General features: G+C 32.2%; 3 protein-coding genes across 3 annotated transcripts; 1 reads left to right on the forward strand and 2 right to left on the reverse strand.

Moving 5' to 3' along the window:
• Positions 1-2: 2 nt before the first annotated feature.
• On the reverse strand, positions 3-494 carry LOC147800872 (uncharacterized). The gene has a single exon (XM_087156041.1). It carries the CDS (start codon positions 492-494, stop codon positions 3-5), a length of 492 nt encoding a protein of 163 aa, XP_087012167.1.
• Positions 495-5833: 5339 nt separating this feature from the next.
• Positions 5834-10217, forward strand: LOC147800873 (uncharacterized). Its single transcript, XM_087155881.1, has 2 exons — positions 5834-5889; positions 8174-10217. The coding sequence occupies exon 2, from the start codon at positions 8401-8403 to the stop codon at positions 9676-9678; it is 1278 nt and encodes a 425-aa protein (XP_087012007.1). The 5' UTR covers positions 5834-5889; positions 8174-8400; the 3' UTR covers positions 9679-10217.
• A 9098-nt stretch (positions 10218-19315) lies between these two features.
• On the reverse strand, positions 19316-24703 carry LOC122272855 (uncharacterized). Its single transcript, XM_043056885.3, has one exon. The coding sequence runs from the start codon at positions 24701-24703 to the stop codon at positions 19316-19318; it is 5388 nt and encodes a 1795-aa protein (XP_042912819.2).
• Positions 24704-24916: the final 213 nt, after the last annotated feature.

The following is a 24916-nucleotide window of genomic DNA, read 5'->3' on the forward strand; positions in this document are numbered from 1 at the left end:
ACCTAGTTGAAGATATTCCGACTGAAAGTTGTGTACTGATGTTCAAGTTCATTATTCTTACTTAGTTTTCTTTCAATGTAGTTGAATCTTTTACTTGCTTGAGTAGCTGAGTCACCAAATTCTATAGAATGTTTGAAAGGTATTCTCACAATATACCGTCCAGATGGATCTCTAGCAATCGTTTTTTCGCAAAATGCTTCACAATCTGTATCATTCTTTGATTTCAGTTCAGCTTGAGGTAAAGATTCGAGCTCCCAGAATTTAGCCAACTGACAATCCAAAGATGAGGTAAGATGACAGTTCACAAAGGAGTTTTCCTTATTGGAGTTTGAGAACACTCTTCCTGATAATAGCCAGCCTAGATGAGAATTGAGTGCAGCTGGAGTACCTTTCTTCCCTAAAATTGGCTCTCCAATTAGCAAGTCAGCGTATAAGTCGGCTCCTAACAGAATGTCTATTGGACCAGTTGCATGAAATGTTGGATTTGCAAGCATTAGACCATGCAGGTGTGGCCAGTTGCATGAAAAAATGTGAAGTTCGGTAAATCACTTGTTATGCAGTCTACAATTAAAGCTTTACAGCAAAAAATTTTCTCATTAAAATGTGGAGAAAAGACCAAAGATACTTCAGATAAAGAAGATTTTACTAGCGTATTATTAATTCCTGAAATCGAATGATTTGTAACAGTCTTTGATAATTGCAGTCTTTTAACACAGTTTTTGCTCACTAGAGATTTCTGACTGCCGTTGTCAATCAGCGCTCTGCAATTAATGAAATGTCCCTTAGCATTTTTAACCTTTATTAAAGCTGTTGATAATAAAGTATGTTCCTCACCTTTAAAGTTTTGTTGACAAGTTGTGCTGAGCTGAATATTATCCCTAGCTTCAACTAAATTTTCAGATCTGGCTGCAGTATTAGCAAATGAATTTGAATTTTGCCTAACTGAATTGTAAACATTAGAATTTATAGGGTAAAATCGATGCAGTGAAGTGTGATGTCTTTTTTGACAAGATTTACAAGTAGAGTTCGAAGAACAAGAATTCGGAAAATGACCCTTCCTTAAACAATTAGCACAAATTTTGTGGCTTTTTATGAGATTCCACCTGTCATAGATGGTCATTTTACCATAAATAGGACATTTAAAAATTGGATGACTTTCACTGCATTTAATATATATACAGCGGCCTAGGCCAATAGGCCCATACGCCAAATACAATGAATCATTTAAAAGGTCAACAGACCCTTATATAAATAAAATACAAAAATTATCTGTATATATACAATACAAAACTCATTAACCCTCATATAAATAGAATACAAAAATTATATATATATATAATACAAAAATTGTGAACCCTGAGACAACCAGTAAAAACTGAGTGAGCTGTGAGCCAGAGCTGGTGGAACCCTTAATACAAGACAAAAAATCTAACAATTCACCAAAAACAGCCGTAAATACAGCTCATAAAACCGCCAAAAGGTGAAAGGATAAAATGACATAAATGAATATAGTGCTAAAATTGAAAAGTTAAAACTAAGACAAAATCATAGATGTATACACTTGCCAATAGGGCATTGAAAGGATCCAGCCAATCAAGCCAGCTTGAATCCTGCTGGTGGAACCAAAATAGTGAGGGTGAAGTAGTAACAGGTAGTTAAAATGAAGAACAACAAGTAAAGCAGAGTAAATTCAATTGAAGTACAAAAAAACAGAGGACAAAATACCAATAGATACCAAAAGGTAAGAGTTAAAAGGGGTGTATAACAATCTAAAAACCATGTATAAAATACAATCGCAATGTAAAATACCAAATGTATTAAAATCCAAAGGTTGTAAACAAACCTAAAGCATGTATAAAATGCAAAGTCAAGTTAAAAGTCAAATTAAAACACTAAAATGGCAATGTGGTCCAAAAAAAAGTTTTGGCAAGGTGGTTAGATTAAGCAGGTTAAAATTTTAGTTATTGTCAATTTTGTTTATTAATTCCATTTGTCCTCAAGAGTAGTTTTAATGATAATCTTGATAATTTCTCTAGAAACCTTGTCTGCAAAAATTTGTTGGTCTGTTTTTTGGAAGAAATAATTTTTTCGGAGTGTTCGGTACCGATCACAATAATATAAAAGATGCTCTATGGTTTGTCTTTGGTTACAGTTAGAGCAAGTATCTGATTTATTAAAAAATTTGTTTTGGTGTACTCCGAACACTCCGTGCCCCGTTAGAAATTGGTTAAAATAGAAATTAGTTTGCAACCTTGTAGTTGACGGGGTCTTAATGAATTTAAATGTATGCCTGCCTTTCTCAGAATTTTCCCAATTGGTTTTCCACCTTGCCATTAAATATTGTTTGATTTCGGTTTTAGCTTGTTTGGGGGTCTTCAGAACCTGGAGATCCACACTGTCAGAACCAATGGCTTCCTTTGCATGCTTTGGCTTCCTTTGCATGAACCAATGACTTTCACTGCATGTAAAACATGAATTTTCTTTTTTATTCAGAACAATATTGTTAACGAATGCTTTCTTAGGAATCGAATTTTGTTTTATTTCCGTTTGCATTCCATCTTTACAAGATAAACCTTTCGCCTGTTGTTCTAAAAATTTAGCCAAATCAGAAAATTTTGGAAAATCTTGATTTGTCAAACTTAGTTCCCATCTTTGCCTAAGTGTTTCGTCTAATTTACCCAAAATAAAATGAATTAAAATTAAATCGACAAACGAGTTTACTTCTAAACCTAAAGTTAATAAAATTCGCGTAACTTCGTTACAAGTGTCTAAAATTTCAAAAATAGACTTAGCTGAATTCGGTTTCATAGACTTCAATCGAAATAATTTGGAAATTTGAGCAAACGCTAATTCTCTTTTATTATCAAATCTTGAATTTAAAGTTTCCCAAGCATGCTTATAATTTTCTTCGGTAAGTGAAAAACCTGAAATTAATTTAAGAGCGAATCCCTTTTACGCTAGCGTATAAATACTGAAATTTCTGAAGTTCCGTTAAATCAGAATTTTTATCGATAGACGTCAAAAATAATTCTTTAAATGACAACCTTCACCAAAAAACGTTGGTAATTCAAATTTTGGGAGCTTTAAACAAGTTTCCGAAAGTTTCGATTTATTATCATTAACAATAGCGCCATTATTACTACATACTTCCGTTTTACTCTTTGAAAATTCACGAGCAAATTTGATTTTTAATAAATAAATTTTAGATGCGATTTCATCAAATTCATTTGAATTCGTTTCAAATTCATCTTCTTTACATTGTAACATAATATCGTTATGTATGCTGTTCAATTCAGACCAAATTTCGTTAATTTGTTCTTTAAATACTTCTAACTCTGCGACATCAATAGAAACAACATCAAATTTCGGATGAAGAATGTTTGAAATTCTAGTAATTTTCCCCTTTAACACACTACGCTTCTTTTTTAACAAATCCATATCGAAATCGAAAATACGAAATGCTAATCAAAACAAACAAAAGACTCAGCGTCGTTTCCGGTACGAAATCAAAAGCACGAAAATGCAAATTCTCACGACAAACAATAACTCAGTGGCCGGCTCGACGGACCAAAAAATGTATAGTTGTAAATTGTAAAACGACGGACCAGGTAAAATTAATTACCAAAATAAAAAAGAGAAAGAAAAAAAATATATATTGTAAAATTTAAACCCTGACAAATTAAGAATCTTAAGAACATTTATTCTGCAAATAATATATTGAACAATTAACAATACTGGATATTAATTGATTTCACAAAATATAAACTTGAATTGAAATTTTTAACAGTAAACAAGTTGAAAATAAGATAGCAGCAAATTATTTAGTTAATTAAACATGAAAACGATTTCAGACTGTTCGAACTAATGACACAACTAATGACACAAAACATAAAAACGACTCACCTCGTAAATTAATATAGCTAATAGCTATCGATAAATAACAATTTTGAACGTATCATCGTAATATCTTTGGGAGCTGGTCCCGAAAAGAAAATTATAACCATCTACAACACATCGAATCCATATATATTATATGCTCCGTGGCGTACGTAGAACAAAGTAAAGGTAAAGGTTCGAAAATGAAACTTACTACTGCGCAGACTCAAACAAAAATTGTGCTGACATCTCTGAATTTGAATTAAACAAAATAAAATGATATATGATGAATTGATGCTGCTAGCGTTTAAAGTTACAATTAAGAATTAAAAAATACTATATTCAGATTGAAAATTAAATATCAATGAATAATAAATTTTTTAAAAACTTAACACCAATAGTTTTAGCCTAATTCATATGAAGAAGTCGGGTGCCCGCTGCCGCTGGGTCAAAATCGATCAAAAATTTAATTAGACCGATGAAATTTTTTCTAGAATATTGGTTAAAAAGTTTAAAAAATATATTTGTTGAAAACTTGTCGTCTTAAGTTGGTTAAAAAGTAAAAGTTCAGGGTGCAGTATTAAGTTTTAATTAAATTGAAAAAGCCTTACTTTAATATTTAATAATTTGAGTTTATTTAATATATTCAATAATTTAAAATTTAAATAATTTTTTACATGCAATTTTAGAATATATTTAATAATTTGAATTTTAAACCAGTTTTAGTCAATCTATCTTAACCAAACTTCTGCATATTATTTTTAAAAAAAGATATGAACATAAAATGTTTGAATTTTTACATTTCATATACTAAAAAGTTTATGACTACAACTCTGACCAGAAACCATGGTTGGCAATCATTATTTTTTTACTCTAAAATCGTACATATTTGATTTAAATTGGAATTTTTGTATTTGAATAAAATTAATTGGATTTTTTAAAATTTACCATACAAAGCATCTGATACAATATTTTAATAACACTATTGTTTAAAAATAATAGAAGTAAAATAGTTAATATTTCTTACTAAAAATGGATAAAATTATTACATACGTTAAAAAAAAAAAAAAAAAAAACTATAGTTATATTTTTAAGGTTCAACTTGGTGATAATTGTTAAAAATCGGGTGACAATTTGTCTACCGGATATCTAATGAAAAGTAAATTAGTTTAGATAAGAAAACATTACTGAAAAAAAAATTACGTTATTCTGGTTTGAGAAAGTCTTTGATACATTCTAACTCTATATTCAATAAGATATAAAAGTATTGCATTTTAATTAACAAAAAACTAAATGGATATAATTTAAATATGTTTAGTGCCAGAAAATTATTAAACATATTAAATGGAAAATTACTATTTAAGCGTTTCATATCACTCTTATTTAAGTGTAGTCTATTTTGAAACATAATAATTTACATGCATATCCCTTTCGATATTTCTAAGTAAAAAAATCTTTCAATTCAAATCAAATTTCTTAGTAGAAAAATATTTTAAATTATATTTTCTTCGATTAATATTCTTTAATAATTTTTCTGAAATTATTGATTTTTTTTTAAATAATCACTATTGATTTGCATCAATGCATTTTATAATGAAATAATGAAAGTGATAACATAGTGATTTCAATGCATATTGTGACGCTTATCGTCACTCAAAATTAAAATCAAGAGAAAGGGCTAAAATTAGATTTCTAGAACATTTCAGAGTCTTCGATTAAATAAAACTACTGTGGGAAATCTCCATCGGCAAATAGTAAGTTAAATACGGATAAAGTAATTCAAATAAACGATTAGGTTTAAATCTTACAATGTCACCCCCATCATGGGATTGACCACATCACGGGACAAACTCGAAAACAACAATAACTTTTGGACTTGACCTTTCCTCAGATTTGTAACTTTTTATCACCCAAAAAATACGATATAAAAGCAGCCGAAGGAAAAGGTTCAAAAAGCAATCAAAGGAGCAATCAGTCAGAGTGCGTCTGAAACCGAAACAATGATTAAACTTGGTAAGTCTCTTTCCATCTATTCTAAAAACACGTAAGAATTAATAATGATAAGTTGAATTAATTATGTTGATATTGATGAGTTGAATTAATTGTATATTCTAATTCTAAAATAGTCCTTTAATTGCTAAATCGGGTTAATATAGTTATGTTATTTATTAAATTGTTTAAATAATAAAATGTTACTTGTTAAAACAGAGACTTCTATTTATTCTTTATTTAATTCTATTGAAAACGCCACAAGTGGTGCCTTAATAAATGCGGATTTTTAAATGGAAAAAAAATTCTATCAGCGTTGTAACTTAATTGTATAGCACGCCATGCTTTTAAAACTAATTAATTTAAAACAATTTATTACTTTTTGTCATCTGATCCCTTATTTTGTTACGATTATGTTTTTATTTGATTAATATATTTTGTATATTTTGATTGTTTTCTTCTATGATACTATGCTTTATTCATTACATATACAATATTTTGTTATCATTACTGTTTGGAATGCAATACAGTTTGTATAGTTTAATTGAGGTTCTATTTTATTATTCCATGTTAAGAGAAAATCATAATTAGTTCGTACGACGAATAACTGCTCGAAAAAAAATGGATCCGAATCCAAATAAAATAGAGGGGTATCAAAATTTGGTTAATATTTTTGATGGGGAAATTTTTTCAAATGTTAATTACTTTTTTAACAATCTAAAAGAAATCGGTGAAATTGCTGATTGGAATGACGCAGAACTAATTGCGGTATTAAAGTCTGAACTCAAAAGGCCCGCACTTCAATTCTTTATCGAAGATCCGGAACTTATAAACAAAAAAAATTTTGAATCGATAGCAAAAAAATTTAAGAATTATTTTGAAACTAAAACTACGCTAAGTCATATACACAACGCAGACCAGATTTAGAAATTCCTCAAATAATCACTACGAATGTATCGAACGCCACTATTTCTTCTCAGACACATGTATTAAAAATAAATGACGAAAAGTGTAAGGATGCTTCATTTCCTTATGATATGGAAGATGATGGGGATTATTATATTTCATATACAACATACCGTCCAAGAAAGACATTATCACACAAGCATATTGATACAACGGGATCACTATCGCAACAACAATCTACTCAAAATTCTCAATCATCTTTAGTAAAAAGTCATACACGGCAAGTTGAGGGAACTAATGATTCTCCGATATCACTGGTAGATTCACCAGCACCGAGATACAACCTTCGTCGTAGACCTGAGAAAAATGCAGCATCAATTCAGGTAAATAAGCCAGAAATTCGAACATCTCAAAAACAATCCTCCGCTAATAATTCGCTTTCAAGTAAAATTCTTGGTTGGGCAATGAACTCTGATCACTCAAACCCAGATAAGGGAATTTTAGAGAAAGTAGTCGATGCCTTATCTGCCAAGCTTTCGAATGATTTGCGAACTGAAGGGGACCCAAGTATCAATAATATAACGCTTTATTCTCAACAAACACGTATATTTTATAATCAATCTCATACAAATTATTAGCAAAAAAAATTTTTTTTCCCTCCTCTATTTATTCTTTGTTTTTTTTAGTCAATGTTTATATAGATATTTCGGATCATTTCTTGGATGGGAATCCGCGGCCCCTTTTGAGGCCCCTTATTGTTTCGTTGCGTCAATACAATGTTTTGCGCAGGCGCTATAAAACTTTGTTACGTTGACTAAACAATTGGAGACGAATATGTGTCCACTAAATAAGTAGGGAATAAAGAGAAAAAAAAAGAAAAGAAAAACAACTTTGAATATAATAATGCTAATAAATAATAGTACTAAATAAGTAAAAGAGAAAAAAAAATCTTTTTTTTTTTCCTCTCAATTATATAATATTTGTAAATTTTACTTCTAAAATATGTATATAAATAATTTATATTTATGTGCAATATGTATGAATAAAGCAAGTATATTGTACTATACCATTCTTGGTGGTATACAATTAATTAACATGAGCACAAATACTGAAATTAACTGGATCAAATGATAATGAGTATCTATACTAAATCATAAATACTAAGAATAATCGAAATGAAATAATTATATTTAGAGCAAATAGGGAATAGTTTTAATGTGTAAAATTAAATGAGTTCATTTATACTCAAATAAGTTAAATGATCTTTTGTCATTTCTTGAAAGAAAATTTTCAAATACTTGATTAGTACTGAATGAGTGGAAGAGAAAAAAAAACTCTTAAGTACTAGAACTTTATAATAGTTTATTGAGTAGATGGAGAGAACTTTCTTTGTTTATTTCAGCCATTCTACTGATCTATTTCTCATTTGCTTATGTAAGTGCACATGATGTTCAGGTGTGCAGGCTAAATGAAGCAAAACAAAAATGCACTACTATGAAATCAGGAGAAATCGAGAACTTGGATTTGCCATCCGACGCTTGCATAGGAACATCCTGCCAAAATTGTGTAGCGTCATCAAGGTCCTTACTTCTTCAACAGAACGAAACATTTAGATCTCCAACTTAATTTATGGACAGACCTACAACCAATAGAGGTAATATGTCCTCTTTCTATTGTTCAGAAACTGACGTAAACAGAGGTGACGCAATGGACTTCCTTTGTGACTGCTCTAAAAATTGTACGGGGACAGCTGCATTTTGTTCCGTAAGTCCTTGCAACAATAAAGCTTCTTGCAAATGTGATGTAAGAAAAGTCAAATACGAACTCCGTCATTTTGAAGCCAATCGTTGGGTTTCAAATACTACCTTAGTTTCTTTCGATATATATTTATTTCGGAAACCTCACACAGGGAGAAAATCAAGACAACTTCTGGAATTTGAAAGTGCTGTTTTTGTACAGCACAACCTAACAGTATCAAGAGGATCTCAACGTTGTATTACCTACCGAACTTATAGCTTTCAAGGTTGGCTAAATCAACCACAACTTCATATTTCTGACTCCCTCGTTGTTCGAGTTGGAAATCCATCAGAGGCTTATCTGATGCCAGCTAGCCCTCAACATGTTCCTATGGCTGGTTTAGTGGGTCAGATTCAGGCCAATGAAAGCTTCACCAAAAGTTTCATACTTGATCCCGACATCACTAAGTGTGATTTCTTCGAGACAACATTGAGATGTACAAGGAAACCAGATGGCCTTACCCTGATAACCGGCTCAAAGGAAAAAGCCCTTCCACTGGCCAGAGACTTGCACTTATTTTCTATGAGCAAGGGTTCCCTAGTATCACAACTCTTGGCAACTGCACCTGTTAAACTGACAATTAGTTTTAGTGATTACAAGATAATGCTACACACGTCACAAATTTGTCCCAAAATTATGGAAAGTGAGGTAACTGCAAAAGGCTGTTATTCTTGCCAGATTTTAAGTGAGCTGAAGTTTACTGCTCATTCCAGTTGTCAAGCTGGAACAGTATCTGTTGAACTTCAAAAAATTGTTTTATTCACTCAATCATTTGTTATGAAGACTGAGCCACGAGAATTTGTTATTAAATTTCAGGCTGAACAAAAATGTTATGAGGAAAAATTATGCCTTGTAGCAAGAGAAATGAAGCATTGCAAACTTCTTTCATTTTGTTTAACTGAGCCTAGTATAAATCTCTTAAATTTTAATTCCTCGTACATTAAGGCGATAACCAGCTCTGATTCTTCTGGCTCAGGTTTCTTTAACTTTTTATCTTTTTCTCCATTGAGCAATGTATTTTTTGGTTTCAAAATGCTTGGAGCTTTTCTTATTATTATTTGTTTAAGCATTACCATCATCTCAACTTGCATTACTTGTTGTAGGCGATAAAATGTAAATTTTATTTTCTATTATTTTGGATATTTTTTTTAAGATATTTTTATTTTTCCTATATATATATTGTATATTTTTGTTTGCGAAAAGATTTTTTTTAATGGAATATCACGATACATAAGTTTCCTAGAACGTATTGAACTATCCTTTCCTTTTAATCAAACAACATTTCTTTAAATCCTATATATTTTAAACTCTTTTAAATACAAATTATTTTCTTATATATATATATATAATGTGCAAATTTTGTATAAAATGAAATACTAATAATAAATTACCAATTTATTTTGCACAATGTATGTATCATCTACAATGTTAGGATTCTTCTGTCAAATTTGCGAAAATCTTTCGTCTAAATAATATTTTTTTTTCCTATGAATGATTACAAGATCTTCAGGTGTATTCTATTGTTATGTATATGTTATATTTTTTTTCTTGCACATTATTTATATTGCTTTGTACTTAACTTTAATCGTGCTTATGATGATAGTTTACTTAAAGTTTTAAATACAATGAAAACTATGTTATGTGTTAAATAAGAGAGAGACTTTCCTTCTGAGTTTAACTGGTTAGGCAAGTATTATTTTTTTTCTCTTTTTTTTCTCGGCTTTTGAGGAAGATGTGACGCTTATCTTCACTCAAAATTAAGATCAAGAGAAAGAGCTAAAATTAGATTTCTAGAACATTTCAGAGTCTTCGATTAAATAAAACTACTGAGGGAAATCTCCATCGGCAAATAGTAAGTTAAATACGGATAAAGTAATTCAAATAAACGATTAGGTTTAAATCTTACAATGTCACCCCCATCATGGGATTGACCCCATCACGGGACAAACTCGAATAAAACAATAACTTTTGGACTTGACCTTTCCTCAGATTTGTAACTTTTTATCACCCAAAAAATACGATATAAAAGCAGCCGAAAGAAAGGGTTCAAAAAGCAATCAAAGGAGCAATCAGTCAGAGTGCGTCTGAAACCGAAACAATGACTAAACTTGGTAAGTCTCTCTCCATCTATTCTAAACACACGTAAGAATTAATAATGATAAGTTGAATTAATTATGTTGATATTGATGAGTTGAATTAATTGTATATTCTAATTCTAAAATGTTGTTACATATAGCTTTATTGGAAATATTAATCCATATACAATGTTCAACTTTAAGTGGACTTAAACAAGGAGTAAAAAGGAACAAAATTACAATAACAAACACGGAAAACACATGACAAACACATATTAATACAAAAAGAACACATAGAAAAAAATTAAAGTAAGAAAAAAATATATATATATGAATATAAACAGTGAAGAATGAGGAGTAGTCTTTACAGAGAGTTCATGTGATCTCTGGCATCCCAGTAAAGTTTACACAGATCACCTCGCTCTTGGGATTGTTTGTCCAATAAAGGGCATACAAGCAAGTGGTCTGAGTTCATGGTTCCCGAATTGCAGATTTGGCACTCGCTAGATGGAAGGATACCTATTCTGTTGAGGTGCTCTACCAAGCAGTCATGGCCTGTTGAGAGTCTGAAGTTTGCCACAGCCTTCTTACGAGGACTGTGACAAAATTTCTTCCAACTGTTTTGGATGTTAGCCCAGGGTTTTCCAGTGGAATTTACTGCTTGATTGAGCTTTAGGTTGGTCTTAAGTTTCTCGGAAAATTGTTTTTTAAGGGAGTCTGGTGGAATCGATTTGTTACATTGTGGTTCGAGTGTCCCTTTCTTGGCTAGTTGGTCTGCCTTTTCATTGCCATTGATTCCTACATGCGAAGGGATCCACTGGAACATAATAATTTTGTTGGCACTCTCGAGAAAAATCAAATTATCTCTAATATCTGAAATAGTCTGAGTATCTGAATCATGGTTTATGGCAATTGCCTGGATAGCTGCCTTAGAGTCGACAAGGATTACTGCTTTAGTGAAGTAATTGATCTTATTCTTAAGGTTTTCCAGGGCTATCGATATAGCGAAGATCTCTGCATCACAATTTGACATATAGTATCCCACAGGGGCGCTGTGAGAAAAGAGCTTACTGTGTACTCCTGCTCCGGTGCTGTCTTGTATTTTTGAGCCGTCAGTGTGCACTCTCGTCCATTCTGGTTCAGGGTATTGCTCTTGTAGCATGCATAATGCATTTGTTTTTAGTACTGTGTCAGATATGTTTTTCTTACCCAAATCATTGATATCTAGTTGGTGCCTGACATCTATAAATTTGAGAGGGTTTGTGATGTTCTTGTTACAGATAATTGGCTCATCTTCTTGGAAATCATGCAGTAATTTTTCACATACCTCTAGAGGAGAGATTTGGGTCTTCATGGAACTTGGTTTTGATTCATTCATCCATTGCGCTGTATGGGAGGCTTTCATTTTAACATAAGTGCCAACTGCTTGTATTTTAATTTCAGTGGTAATTGGTGGATTAGAAGTATAGTATTGTAGGGCTATAATTGGGGTCTAATTCTAAAATAGTCCTGTAATTGCTAAATCGGGTTAATATAGTTATGTTATTTATTAAATTGCTTAAATAATAAAATGTTACTTGTTAAAAGCAAGACTTCTATTTATTCTTTATTTAATTCTATTGAAAAACGCCACAATATGCCTTTTATTATTCCGTAGTTAAAAAAAAAAAGCTTCCTCAATAAACATACATTAAATCAGACTTATAAAAACTCATGCATTTAAGAATGTATTTATTACTTATACTGTATGAAAATATTTAAAACATAAATTAATTATTTTTTTCTAAATTAATTCGTAATTAATGTTATAAAAATTCTGTTTGTTTAGGTTAATGTTTTTTTTAAAATTTAACTGATTTAAATTAGTGATTTCTTTAAAAAAACTGAAATTATTTAATCAGGATTTAATTTATGACTAAAATCAAGTGATTTAAATTATGCCAACCCTGACAGAAGCAATCAGAAACTTGGAAATCTAGTATATATTTGTTTTTATTTAATTTATGTGTTTTCAAAGAAAAACCTTAAAATAAATTTAAATTATTTCATTCATTTTTTCTCGTTCGAAATGTTTTTTAACAAATTCTTTCTGTTTTGCTTACAGTAACTTCGTAGTAAGAATTTGATTGTCAATATATATATATATATATATATATATATATATAGATATAGATATAGATATATGAAAGAGCTGGGCGAATTGCATCATTTACTTCCTCGTTGAAAGGCGCCAGCCAAGAAGGGAAAGCCCCGGTATCCACGGTGCCATAGAGTCCAGACGGGAAAAGTCCCGAATTGATAATTAACTTTAACTCTTTTCTGTACAACAATCTATTAAGCATTCTTTCTTGACCCTGCCCTGCGTGTAGGCAGCTCTCACCGGTCTTGATATCACTGTTAAACTTATTTCCTTTTTTCCTTAAATGTTAAGTTTCATCATTAAGCTAATGTCTTTTTTTCCTCCCTTGCTCCACTTATATATATATATATATATATATATATATATATATATATATATATATATATATATATATATATATATATATATATATATATATATATATATATATATATATATATATATATATATATATACTGAGTGGCCAAATTATTATGACCACCCCTTCAGTACGCTGTTGGGCCACCTTTTGCGTGTATTACTGCCTTAATTCGTCTGGGCATTGATTCTATGAGATGTTGGTAGGTGGTGGAATGTATGCCAGACCATGCTCGCTGAACTGCACTTGCCAATTCCTGCAAATTTGATGGTACTGGATCCATCTGTCTGAGCGCCCGTTCAATTTCATCCCACAAATTCTCAATTGGATTGAGATCTGGGGATTGTGCTGCCCAACGAAGCAAGTTAACTTCTCCGTAATGCTCTTCGAACCATCTTAGGACAATGCCAGCTTTATGACAAGGAGCGTTGTCCTGCTAGAAGTATCCATCCCCGCCAGAGTACACCATTGACATAAACGGATGTACTTGATCTGCGATGATACTTAAATGTCCTTGGGTATTAAGGCATTGTGGTACAGGAATTAAAGGACCCATACAATACCAAGAGAACATTCCCCATACAAAACGTTGCCACCACCAGCTTGAAGTGTCATGGCAATGCAGTTGGGTTCCATGCTTTCGTGCTGTTTTCTCTATATTCCCATCCTGCCATCTGCGCGATGAATTTGAAATCGTGATTCATCGGACCACATGACCCTCTTCCAGTCATCTACTGTCCAATGTTTGTGCTCCTTTGCAAATTTGAGACGTCTGCGCTTATTTAAAGCAGACAGTAGAGGCTTACGAATAGATCGTCTGCTTCCATACCCTATACGGCGCAATGTGCGTCGAATAGTCCGTTCAGAGACGTTCACAGTTGCTCCTTGATTAAGATCACTTGCAATTTGTCGCACTGTTGCTCTCCTGCTGCGCTGCACAACCCTGGCCAGCCTTCTCTCTGATCGAGCATTCAGTACCCTGTGACGACCACAAGTCTGACGTTGAGACCCGGTTTTTTGCTTGATTGTCCATTCTTTGTACACATTAACTGCTGCTCTAGAACACTGCACAAGTGCAGCCGTTTTGCTGATACTCGTTCCGACACATCTCGCATCCACAAACATTCCACGTTGAAATTCAGTTAAATCACTTTCCTTTCCCATATCTGAGCGAGCAACACAGTATAACTGATGACTCACTTGTCCAGCATTTCCGTGTTATAGTTATCTTGCCCTCCAGCGGCAGCCCTGTGACGCAATAACTCATTTGCATAAAACTCTGAGGTGGTCATAATAATTTGGCCACTCAGTGTATATATATATATATATATATATATATATATATATATTTAGAATATTTGGAAAAATATTTGAGCATTAATTTTTTAAGCCATTGTTATACATGCCAGGATAAGTTAACAAAATTTATACAATTTTTTTTCTTCTTAAAGCTGTTAAATGTAACTAACTTACTCCTATAAATAAAACAAACACTCAATTTTACACGAAAATATTTAAATTAATGATTTTACTTTCATAAAAATCTATGCACTTTACCCTAAATTTATAGTTAAATAAAAAATGTTGAGAAGATTTTTGAAATAAGTAGCAAGGTGCCGTATGAGGAAACCTCTTCTTATTGAAAAAAAAATTGTATTATGTCAATTCAATAGGAAAGTATCCATTAATTGATGGCATAAATAATGTTCTTTGCTAAATTAGTGAGAAAATCGGGAAATAAAAATATCTATATATAAATACGAGGGAAAAAAAAGAAAAAAGAAAGAGTAAGTTTCTAAATTTGCATAAAATAGTTCGTTTAACGTTTAAATAAAGTATTTAACCCTATAAACACGTTCTAGTTCAATTGCACATTTGTTCATTGATATGGCTGGTAAATCGAGCGTAAACAATAGCAAACTTCCTACAACGGGATGGAATCTAGTAACTACAATTTCATATTTATGAAATCAAAATAAAGTTATGCAAAGTCAAAACTATTCGAAATATCATTATTAGACTTATGTAGTTAATTTCTGAGACCAGGCTGAGACCATATTTTAACTGTATAATTATATCTAATAACAAATATGAAAACAGATTATTAAATAATTTCTACACTGCTTAACATTTATTTAATTTACAATTATATTACTTACATACAAATATTTTGTTCTAAAAACAATTTAGTGCTAAACAAATGAATGAATAAACAAAATGAAGTAATTTTAATAAATCAGAAATTGTAAATATGTTACAGAATGTTTAAAATTTCTGAGAAAGAAAAAAAAATGTTAGAACTACTGACAATGGTAACATTTAAATCCCACAATAATAAGAGATGCATTCTAAAAAGTGTACTCTTGAAATTACACCTGTGGCGAGATTAGTCATTAGTCTCTCAACAATTTCCGATCTTTATCGGTAAGAAGTATTGGAAATTCGTTTGTTTTCCGATACACTATTTCGTGAAATGTACACGTCTATCAGAACATTTTTCAAAACTTCTATAAAAACAAATATATTGGGATGAGAAGCATTGAAATTCTTCCCAAAGGGCAATTAGTTATTTTCAACTTTTCTTTTGAGTTGACTCAGTATTTTTCTCTGACCTTGTCGCGGAACGCTATGTTGCTGGTGCAGGAGTTCTGACACTTGGACATCCGATACAAAAAACAATTTTAACCCCCTATTCTAAAAATCATTTAAAAAATTTTATCAGTCAGTTCGGGAGAGATGTTTGAAAAATTATTTTTTCGCATTAGTTTAAGATTAGTCATTGTCATAACTGAAACTGCAGACGATTCTGTTTATGATTATATTGCACATTCTTTAATCCTTAATTATTTTTTACAAACTCAGTCATCACTGCGGACAGCATGTGAATCGGTAATACGTCACTGATTTAGTCTTTTTAAAGCTATCTGAAACCACAAGATTATTTTGTTTATAATAATGGCTTTAAAACGCGTTTCCATAGAGCTAAATGATTTAAGATCAACAACCGTAATTGAAATAAAAATAAGATACCTTCAATAAAGCAAAATAAATAGAGAAAAGATTCTGATTCCTTAATAGAAGCCATAAGCAAATTGCTATGTATAATTGTCAGTTATAATGCTTAATTAAATTTGGTAATTAGCTCTACTGGTATTATGTCAATTGGTGCTGTTTTCAATATGTACTATTGTATTATGGTCCAAATCTAATAGCATAAAGCCATCGGCAAGGACTATAAGTAAAAAAAAAATGTCGGTACAAGTCTTTTATTTAAATTTGATTTTGTAGTATTGAATAGAGCTGGGGAGTCTGTTGAATTGTTCGAATCCAACTTTGATTCCGGATTTTCCCGTAAACTTGACTCCGATCAATAAACAAAATTAAAATTATCGCTCAATTCTAGGCAAGAATTAATTGTTAGGAAATCATCTTTTATAACTTTTTTGTAATAAGTATAACTTAATACTATTTAACTAATTTGAAAGCTAATAAAAAAAGCCTCTATCTTTATCTTTTTTATCTACTAAGTTGATAATTGAGTCGATCAGCAGATTAATATAAGCTTTACTCTATAGTTATATGCAATACAAATATGATCTCATAATCGAGTTTTGCTGTCAATTCCAAATTTAAAAAAAGAAGAAAATATTGGAAAATTTTTTTAAAGGCAGATTCTTCAATCACTTGATAAAAATCCTTATATATGCTATAAAATAAAATAGTTTTAAAGAACAACTTTGCTAAGGTTATGTTAGGAAAAGTAAAACTTAAAATACTGAGTGTAACTTTCTAACTTATGAGAGTCGAGTCGATATAGTCTCAGTTAATTTTCCAAGTACATGTTTTTTTTTTTAAATATAACTTTGGTCATAAAAGGCGTTAAAAGAATTTCTTATAAATTATTTTTAAAAAAATAAAAGTTGGTAACTTATTTGATATTTTTATATTATTCCACTTTTCATCTTTATTTTTAGAGTTAATAAAAAAATTTTGCAACAAATTTTAACAACAAATTACAAATTTGTTGTTAACGTTAATGTTAACGTTGTTGTTATTTGTTAATTTGTGTGTAATTTGTTGTTAACCAATAAATTTTAAGATAAAATTTTATAAAATGTCATAATATCAGAAATTATATTAACTCGTTTTTCCCAAAATTAGAAAGTTGCACTCAATATTCAAATTTTTACTTCATGGAGTAAAACCATAAAGGAGTTGTTTTGTAAAATTTTTAAAAATTATTTCATTCTTACTCTTAAGCAATCTCCTGATTGAAACTGTTTCTAAATTTTAACTACAAAACACTGAGTACTATATTAAAACAAAGTAATGCGTTTAAATGTGTCCCAATCAAATTTTTTTATTCACAATAAATCAAAAGTTGAAAGGAGAGTAACACAACGTTCGCAAATGGATAAGTTCACCCTTTCTTTAATTCCAAAATCTATAATTCTGCACATTTGTAAGTTCACTTACCCATAAAGATAATAAAATTGTAATGATAGATGCAATGCTATCAATAAATGTATTATATTCTAATTATAAATCTAATCCAGTCTGCAATATCTCGAACTTAGTAACTTGGCATAATATATTTTGATATATTTCTTGGCCTAATAGAAGCTTATCGCCAAGTTCGTGCTTGATTTTTATAAATTGCACCCCTCACTTGTCAGCGAGAAGAGAGATATACCAAGAAACGTAACCAACTAGCAGCGTACTGTTAGGGGTGTGTGTTATAATTGAGGCAATTACTGAGCGCAGTCCACCACTGCCCTAAAATATCGGCTGCCCTAATTAATTAACATATTTGGGGTTACCTTTTTGAATCATTAAGAAGGAGTCCTAAAACATGAGGATCCAGTTATTAGATTGAAAGTTATTAAAAGTGGTTTGCTTTTTATTTAGCGCACTATTCATTTATTGTTGTTAAGAAATGGAAGCTTTTTAGTGCTATTGTAAGGCAGATCAACGAATTTTTTGATTTTTCACTCGTTTTTTTAATATATTTAATCTAATTTTCACAACCTTTGAGATAAACCAATGATATCAAATGACATTTACTGTTTTTAGAAATTTTAGCACCTATCCTTTGACTTTGTATTAGTATCAAAGTTCTAATTTGAAACAAAAAATTATAAGAAATTGTTAAAGTGTCCACCAAATGATAAAATCAAAAGAAAGCTATTAATAGTAATTCGAAAGCAATGGAGAGGAATGTCAATAGCCGAAGTAGACAATAGTATGCAAAATACACTCCTGTCCATAAATTAAGGATAATTCAGAATCACACGGAAATTTAACTCTAAAATTAAAATTTCACCTGTAGAATTATCACACACATCCTGAAGAAGAATATGCAAATTACAGGAAACCACTAGATCACGCTGGTAGTACGTCACAATGACGAGAGTGTAAGAGAGGGGTATATAAGGAATGGTGGCAAAGAAGTAAAATTGTTCACAAGCGCTTTAACAGCCTTTCAGTGCAATAACCGCATAGTTATGGCACAAAGGAAGCATTTGGGTGATTTTTTACGTGGCAGAATCATCGGACGACTGGAATGTGGACGTACCCAGCTGGAAGTATCCGAGGAACTTGGAATCACCCAGAGTGTCATCTCCAGGCTTTGGCAACGATTCCAAGATGATGGTAATGTGAGTTGACGTTACAGCACAGGTCGCCCCCGAGTTACAACGCCGAATGTAAAAAATTATTTATCAATCAACTCAAAATAAATTCAATAATAATTCTTAATTAAAGGTAAAGGCAAAATTACCTTACCTGCAATTTATGTTGTTCTTCAATTTTCCGGGTGAGAAGATGGAAAGCTTTTCTTTCGCTTTAAAAAGGATCGCTACTCTTGTAAAAATAAAAAGATGTCAATAATAAAAAGTAACAAGTTCTGCCATTAAAGGAATTAACTATTTCTTTTTAAAACATTTAATATTTAACACAAAACATAACAAGAAACATAATTGAAAACGAAACATTAAGCTTTTTTTGAAATGAGCATAACATATCAACCTCTTCGAGGCGATCATTCCCCTTCTGTTTACAAAACTTCCGCCTCGCTACAGTTACAGTTAAAATTTTAAAGTTAGATTGTTCATCACAGTTTCTCAACACTCCCCTCTTGAGTTTTAGAGATGTCGATCACTGAAACTCAAAATATTACTGTCTAAAACGTTGAGGCACTCTCACAACCCTACCAGCTCGAGTGGTCACAGAATCAGTTTTTCTGCAGTTATCAGTCACTGAAGGGTTAGGGTTGACACAATCATTCGGAGTATTATTGGCAATAACATCACAACTATCCAGTTCCATAGGGCACAGTTTCTGAACAGGGCGAATAAAGACACCAGATTTTGTCTTTATTTTCGCTAAACGAACAAGTCCATCTTGACTGGGATATGTTTCCAAAATTCGTGCCATCGGCCAGTTAAGTCTCTTGATGTTGTCACTCCATACGAGTACTATGTCACCTACTTTAGGAACAGGGACGTTATTTTTCTTTCTGTAACTTTCTCGTAGTTGTCCTAGGTAATCCACTCGAAATCTCGAACGTAGATCTTTTAAAATTCTTAACCGGTATGCCAAACGTTTATTTAAACTTTTTCCATCTGTTTGGCTGCATTGGTCAAGATCTGTAACATCATTACTTTTGTTTTCTTGCAAAAACATTGCTGGTGTAATTGGATTCAAGTCATTTGCATCATCAGAAACATGGGTAAGTGGTCTTGAATTGAGAATACACTCACATTCGCACAAAACAGTAGCCATTTCCTCATAACTTAGCGAAGTTCTTCCCAGCACTTTTCTCAAAATCTGCTTCATAAGACCTACTAAACGTTCCCAGAAACCACCCCACCATGGAGCTGAAGGTGGTATAAATTTCCAAGTGATGGGAGCGATTTCACCTTTCAATCTCTCGAGATCAACATTTCTCAGCAGTTTTTCAAATCCGACGAAGTTAGTCCCATTATCCGAATAGATCTTCGAAGGTCTTCCGTGTCGTGAAATGAACCTTCTTAGAGCCAATAAGAAGTTGTCAGTGGATAAAGCAGTCAAAAGTTCCAAATGAACTGCTCGGTAGATAGCACATGTTATTAAAAGTATCCACACCTTTTGTCTTTCTTTAAGGTACAAAGGACCTGCCACATCTAAACCAATTATCTCAAAAACAGACGCTTCCTTTACTCGATCTTCCGGTAATGGTCCTTCAGGAATACTAGCTGGTCTTGTATTGAACCTTTGGCATACAACGCACATCTTTATGGCCTTCTTTATGGTTCTTCTACTCTTTAAGATCCAATAATTTTCTCTTAAGGCAGTCATTAAAAATGGTACTCCGGCATGTCCTAACTCTTGATGTTTACTGATTATTAGACTTTTTACCACGTGATGATTTGATGGTAAAAGTAGTGGAAGTCTAAAATCCTCTTCATCTATTCTCATGAAAACTTTGGTTTTAACCCTTAGGAGACCATCATTGTCTGTTATAATTTTTAGAGACTTCAATTGGTTTTCTGTTCCTCCAAAGAATTCTTCATCCTGGACTTTCTTTAGAATTTTCAGCTCGGCCTTCTTCAGTTCCTCAGCACATAGTTGTCCAGATCTTTTATCACTAGGCGTCTTAGCATTTCTGGAAAATCTTAAAATCCAACCGGTGATTCTTATTATTCTTTTGTACGAAGAAATGCGATGATAGTATTCGTCATTTTCTTTATTCAAGGAAGACACGACAGTTTTCTTCTTCTCAGAGTTTATCACCTTTTCATCTGGAATCAATTTGTAATTAGGCCAGCGGTCTCTAGAGTCTTTCAGCCATGGTGGCCCCTGCCACCATTTTCCCTTGATAAGCGTCTTCACCGAACACTCCCTAGAAGGTAAATCGGCCGGGTTTTGAATTCCTGGAACATAATTCCATTCACTAACTTGGGACAAAGCTCTTATTTCTTTTACCCTATTGGTCACAAATACAACCCATGGACCTTCTTTCTTTATCCAATACAATGCGTCCATGGAATCAGACCAATAAAATGTTTGGATATCCTTCAAGTTCAGATCATTTTTTACAGATGTTGCTAGTCTCACTCCGATGTTACAGGCGAGTAATTCCAATCTCGGGATAGACACATTCTTTAATGGTGCCACTCGTGATCTAGCTTGTAGTAACTGACAAGTCACTTCATTTCCCCGTTCTGATCTCAAGAAAATTCCAGTAGCATAAGAAAGTTTGGATGCGTCGCAAAAAACATGCAAAGTCAATTTTGCGTCATTCAAATCCAAGCATGAGTAATTTCGAGGAATTTCAATGTCTTTCAAATCTGAGATTTGGTTTCTCCAATTATTAAACTTTTGAACGATATCTTTCGGCAGTTCAGCATCCCAAGAGACTTGAGCTTTCCAACAATCTTGGAGAAGTAGTTTCGGTATTAGAGTCACTGGGCACGTGAACCCAATAGGGTCGAATATCTTATGTGCCAATGATAATATTTTTCTCTTAGTTATGCTTTTATCATCGATACTGATATCGTTAATATCGCAAGACAACGTATCGTTCTTAAAGTTCCACAAAAGCCCTAAAACTGGGACTTTAACGTTTTCGGAATTCGCAATCTGTAAATTTTCCTCAACTTTATATTCTGAAGTGTGTGCATTATCTATCCAGCCACGCAAGTCAAATTTCGCAGAAGCTAGCAGTTTCTGAGATTCTGATCGAAAATATTCTAGTTCTGTAACAGAATCAACACTTGCTACACAATTGTCCACGTACATGGAGTCTTTTAGTTTCTTAGCCAAATGCTTCAAGTTTTCAGGTACGTTTTCCAAATGGTGGTTTAAAACGGCAGCTAGCAGAAAAGGGCTGCACGAAACACCAAAAACAACGCGACAGTGCCTGTAAGTAATTAATTTGCGAGGGTCACCGTCTCTCCACCATAAAAACTTCAAAAAATTCCTATCACTTTCTTGCAGGCTTATTTGTAAAAAGGCTTTGCGAATATCGGCTGTAAGACCGATTTTACCCCATCTAAAGCGATTTAAAACTGATGGTATTAGCTCTATCAAATTTGGCCCCTTTTCAATACACTCATTTAACGATAAGGAATTACGAGTTTTAGCTGACCCATCAAACACGGGACGAATTTTAGTCGTTGAATTCTCTTTGATGACTGGTCTATGTGGTAAGAAGTGCTCAGTGGACTCTGCTTTATTTATATTGCTTTGATCTGACAAAACCTGCTCTATAATGCCTTCTTTTTCCCACTCATTAAATACATCTTGATACGCCTTTAACATATTACTACAATTAAGCGATTGCACGGTATTGCTAAGCCTTTTCTTGGCCAATTCTTTATGATCCGACAATGTTACACGACCCTCCAACCAAGGTAAACAAACCTGGTACCTACCGCTTTGATCTCTGGTTAATGTTTCTTGGAAATGCTTTAGAACAATTTCTTGTGTTTCTGTTTTTGTTTGTTTTTCACTCATATCGTGAATTCCTAAAGAATCTAACTCCCAGAGATCCGATATTTTAGCATAGTCTACATGTAAAGTTAGTAATAACTGAGGAGTATTAAATGCGTTTTCTCGTACAGATTTTCCCAGCACTGTCCACCCAAGACGCGTATTAGCAGCTACTAACCCTGCTGATAGATGTTTAATATTCCCCGTTAGCAAGGTACTTGCAAGATCTGCCCCAATAAGTATGTGAATTTCATTTGGGTTTTTTTCATATAAACAAGAATTCCCTTTTATTTCGATATCACTTGCAAAAATACCCATACCTTTTAATTCATGTTTACAGTTGGAATCACTTAATTTAGGAATAGGAGCACAAATCTGCTTCTGATCCATTACGTCAAATTCACAGCTGAATTTTTCATCTAGGCTAGTTAGCTTAACACTATACCGCTTATGTTGTTCAGTATTTTCAATACCTCCAAAAAGTCCGTGGGTGACAGTTTCCTGCCCAATGCAATTTAAACCCATTGTTTTAGCAATAAATTTACTACAATATGATCTTTGACTACCCAAATCAATAATTATTCTTACTAAATGTTTAGAATTCTGACCATGAACATATACAATTAAAGTTTGTAAATAAACTTCATTAGAACAACAATTATTAGTTAAAACACTACTTTCAACAAGTTTATTACTATTATCAGAATTATCGGATCCATTCCCTTTTAAATCATGATTTAAATAACACATTATTGATGCATGGCGCTTCGTACAAAATGTGCAAACAATTTTTGAATAACACTGATCCGCCCTATGATTCATAATTAAACAGCGAAAGCAAGCTCGTCTTTTTTTCAAAATATTCTTTTTTTCTTCTAACGATAAACTCATTGCTAATTTACAACTCGCTGAATCATGCGGTTCCTCACAAAAAACGCAGAAAGATTTTTTATTCCTGTTCTGTTTCATCTCAGAGCTCAATAAATCTGTTGCCGTATATTTCGGCTTCTCATTTTCACGCGATTGAATATTTAACTTTCTACTAGAGGGGGAGAAATTTATTTCTTCATTATGGCGCCGACTGATATGTCTCGGATTTCTCCGATCCACTTGATATTTATTTCCAAGGTCACTTACTGTACTCATCTGAATTGAGCGTTCTCTACAACTTAATGCTTTCGAAAGAAAATTTAAAAGCTCTTTTATATCTGAATATACATTTTCATTTTCGATTTTATTATACTCTAATACTAAATCTTGGGGTAATATTTTAAGCAACATAGGACACAATACACTTCCATAATTTTCCGGTTTTAATTCTAATGATTCTAAACTGCGTATATGTGTCATGCAATTATCATAAAATTTTCTAAACGCGCGAATATCGTTTGAACTTTTCAACGGTTGCATATTTAAAATAGCGCTCATATGTGTGTGAATAAGTAAATCTTTCTTAGCAAATCTATCTTTTAATAATTCAATTGCGGAATCATATGATGCGTTTGAAATTGAAAAACCCTCAACCGTATTTAAAGCAGACCCACCTAAATGCGCCTTCAAATAGTTAAATTCGTCCACTTTATCTAATAATTCATTATTGTGTATCGCTGTTTCATAACTATTCCAAAAGGTTAGCCATTGGCTGACATCACCATAAAATTTCGCGATACTCAGTTTCGGGAGTTGAATGCGCACCTTTTCTGCTGCTGATTCGTTTATTTCTGTTTTATTTATTGAACGTTGTAAGGTTATATTTTCGCTTTCCATACTCTTTACTGACGTTTGCATTTCATTTATTTTCTTTTTTGCTCTTAGTTTAGAAATAACTACCTTATCTTGATACTCTTCTGTTTTTTCAAATTCTGATTGATATTCGTCATCGTTGAAGAGTGGTTCTAGTTCTTTATCAACAGAACTCAAAGAATCAAATTTGTTTGTTAATGTTTCGATTATTTCTTCGATTACACTGGCATTTATATCTTCCGTTTTCGAGAGTTCTGCATCTAATTTAGTCAGTGTATTAGTTACGCTTGTTCTTAAGGAACCTCGTTTTCTTTTTAACTGCTTAATTTTCTCATCCGCCGACATCTTTTTAAATTATATATCAATTCGATAAATACACGATCTTTTAAGAAAAACTAATCGGTCTTCTCAATCCCGGCAGGGATGCCATGTAAAAAATTATTTATCAATCAACTCAAAATAAATTCAATAATAATTCTTAATTAAAGGTAAAGGCAAAATTACCTTACCTGCAATTTCTGTTGTTCTTCAATTTTCCTGGTGAGAAGATGGAAAGCT

The sequence above is a fragment of the Parasteatoda tepidariorum genome, chromosome 12, assembly GCF_982258835.1.
Source record: "Parasteatoda tepidariorum strain Cologne lab strain chromosome 12, Ptep-v5.0, whole genome shotgun sequence".
Classification (NCBI taxonomy): domain Eukaryota; kingdom Metazoa; phylum Arthropoda; class Arachnida; order Araneae; family Theridiidae; genus Parasteatoda; species Parasteatoda tepidariorum.

Coding starts and splice junctions, on each gene's coding strand:
- LOC147800873 (XM_087155881.1), top strand. CDS start 8,401: ATGGACAGACCTACAACCAATAGAGGTAATATGTCCTCTTTCTATTGT.
- LOC122272855 (XM_043056885.3), bottom strand. CDS start 24,703: ATGTCGGCGGATGAGAAAATTAAGCAGTTAAAAAGAAAACGAGGTTCC.
- LOC147800872 (XM_087156041.1), bottom strand. CDS start 494: ATGCTTGCAAATCCAACATTTCATGCAACTGGTCCAATAGACATTCTG.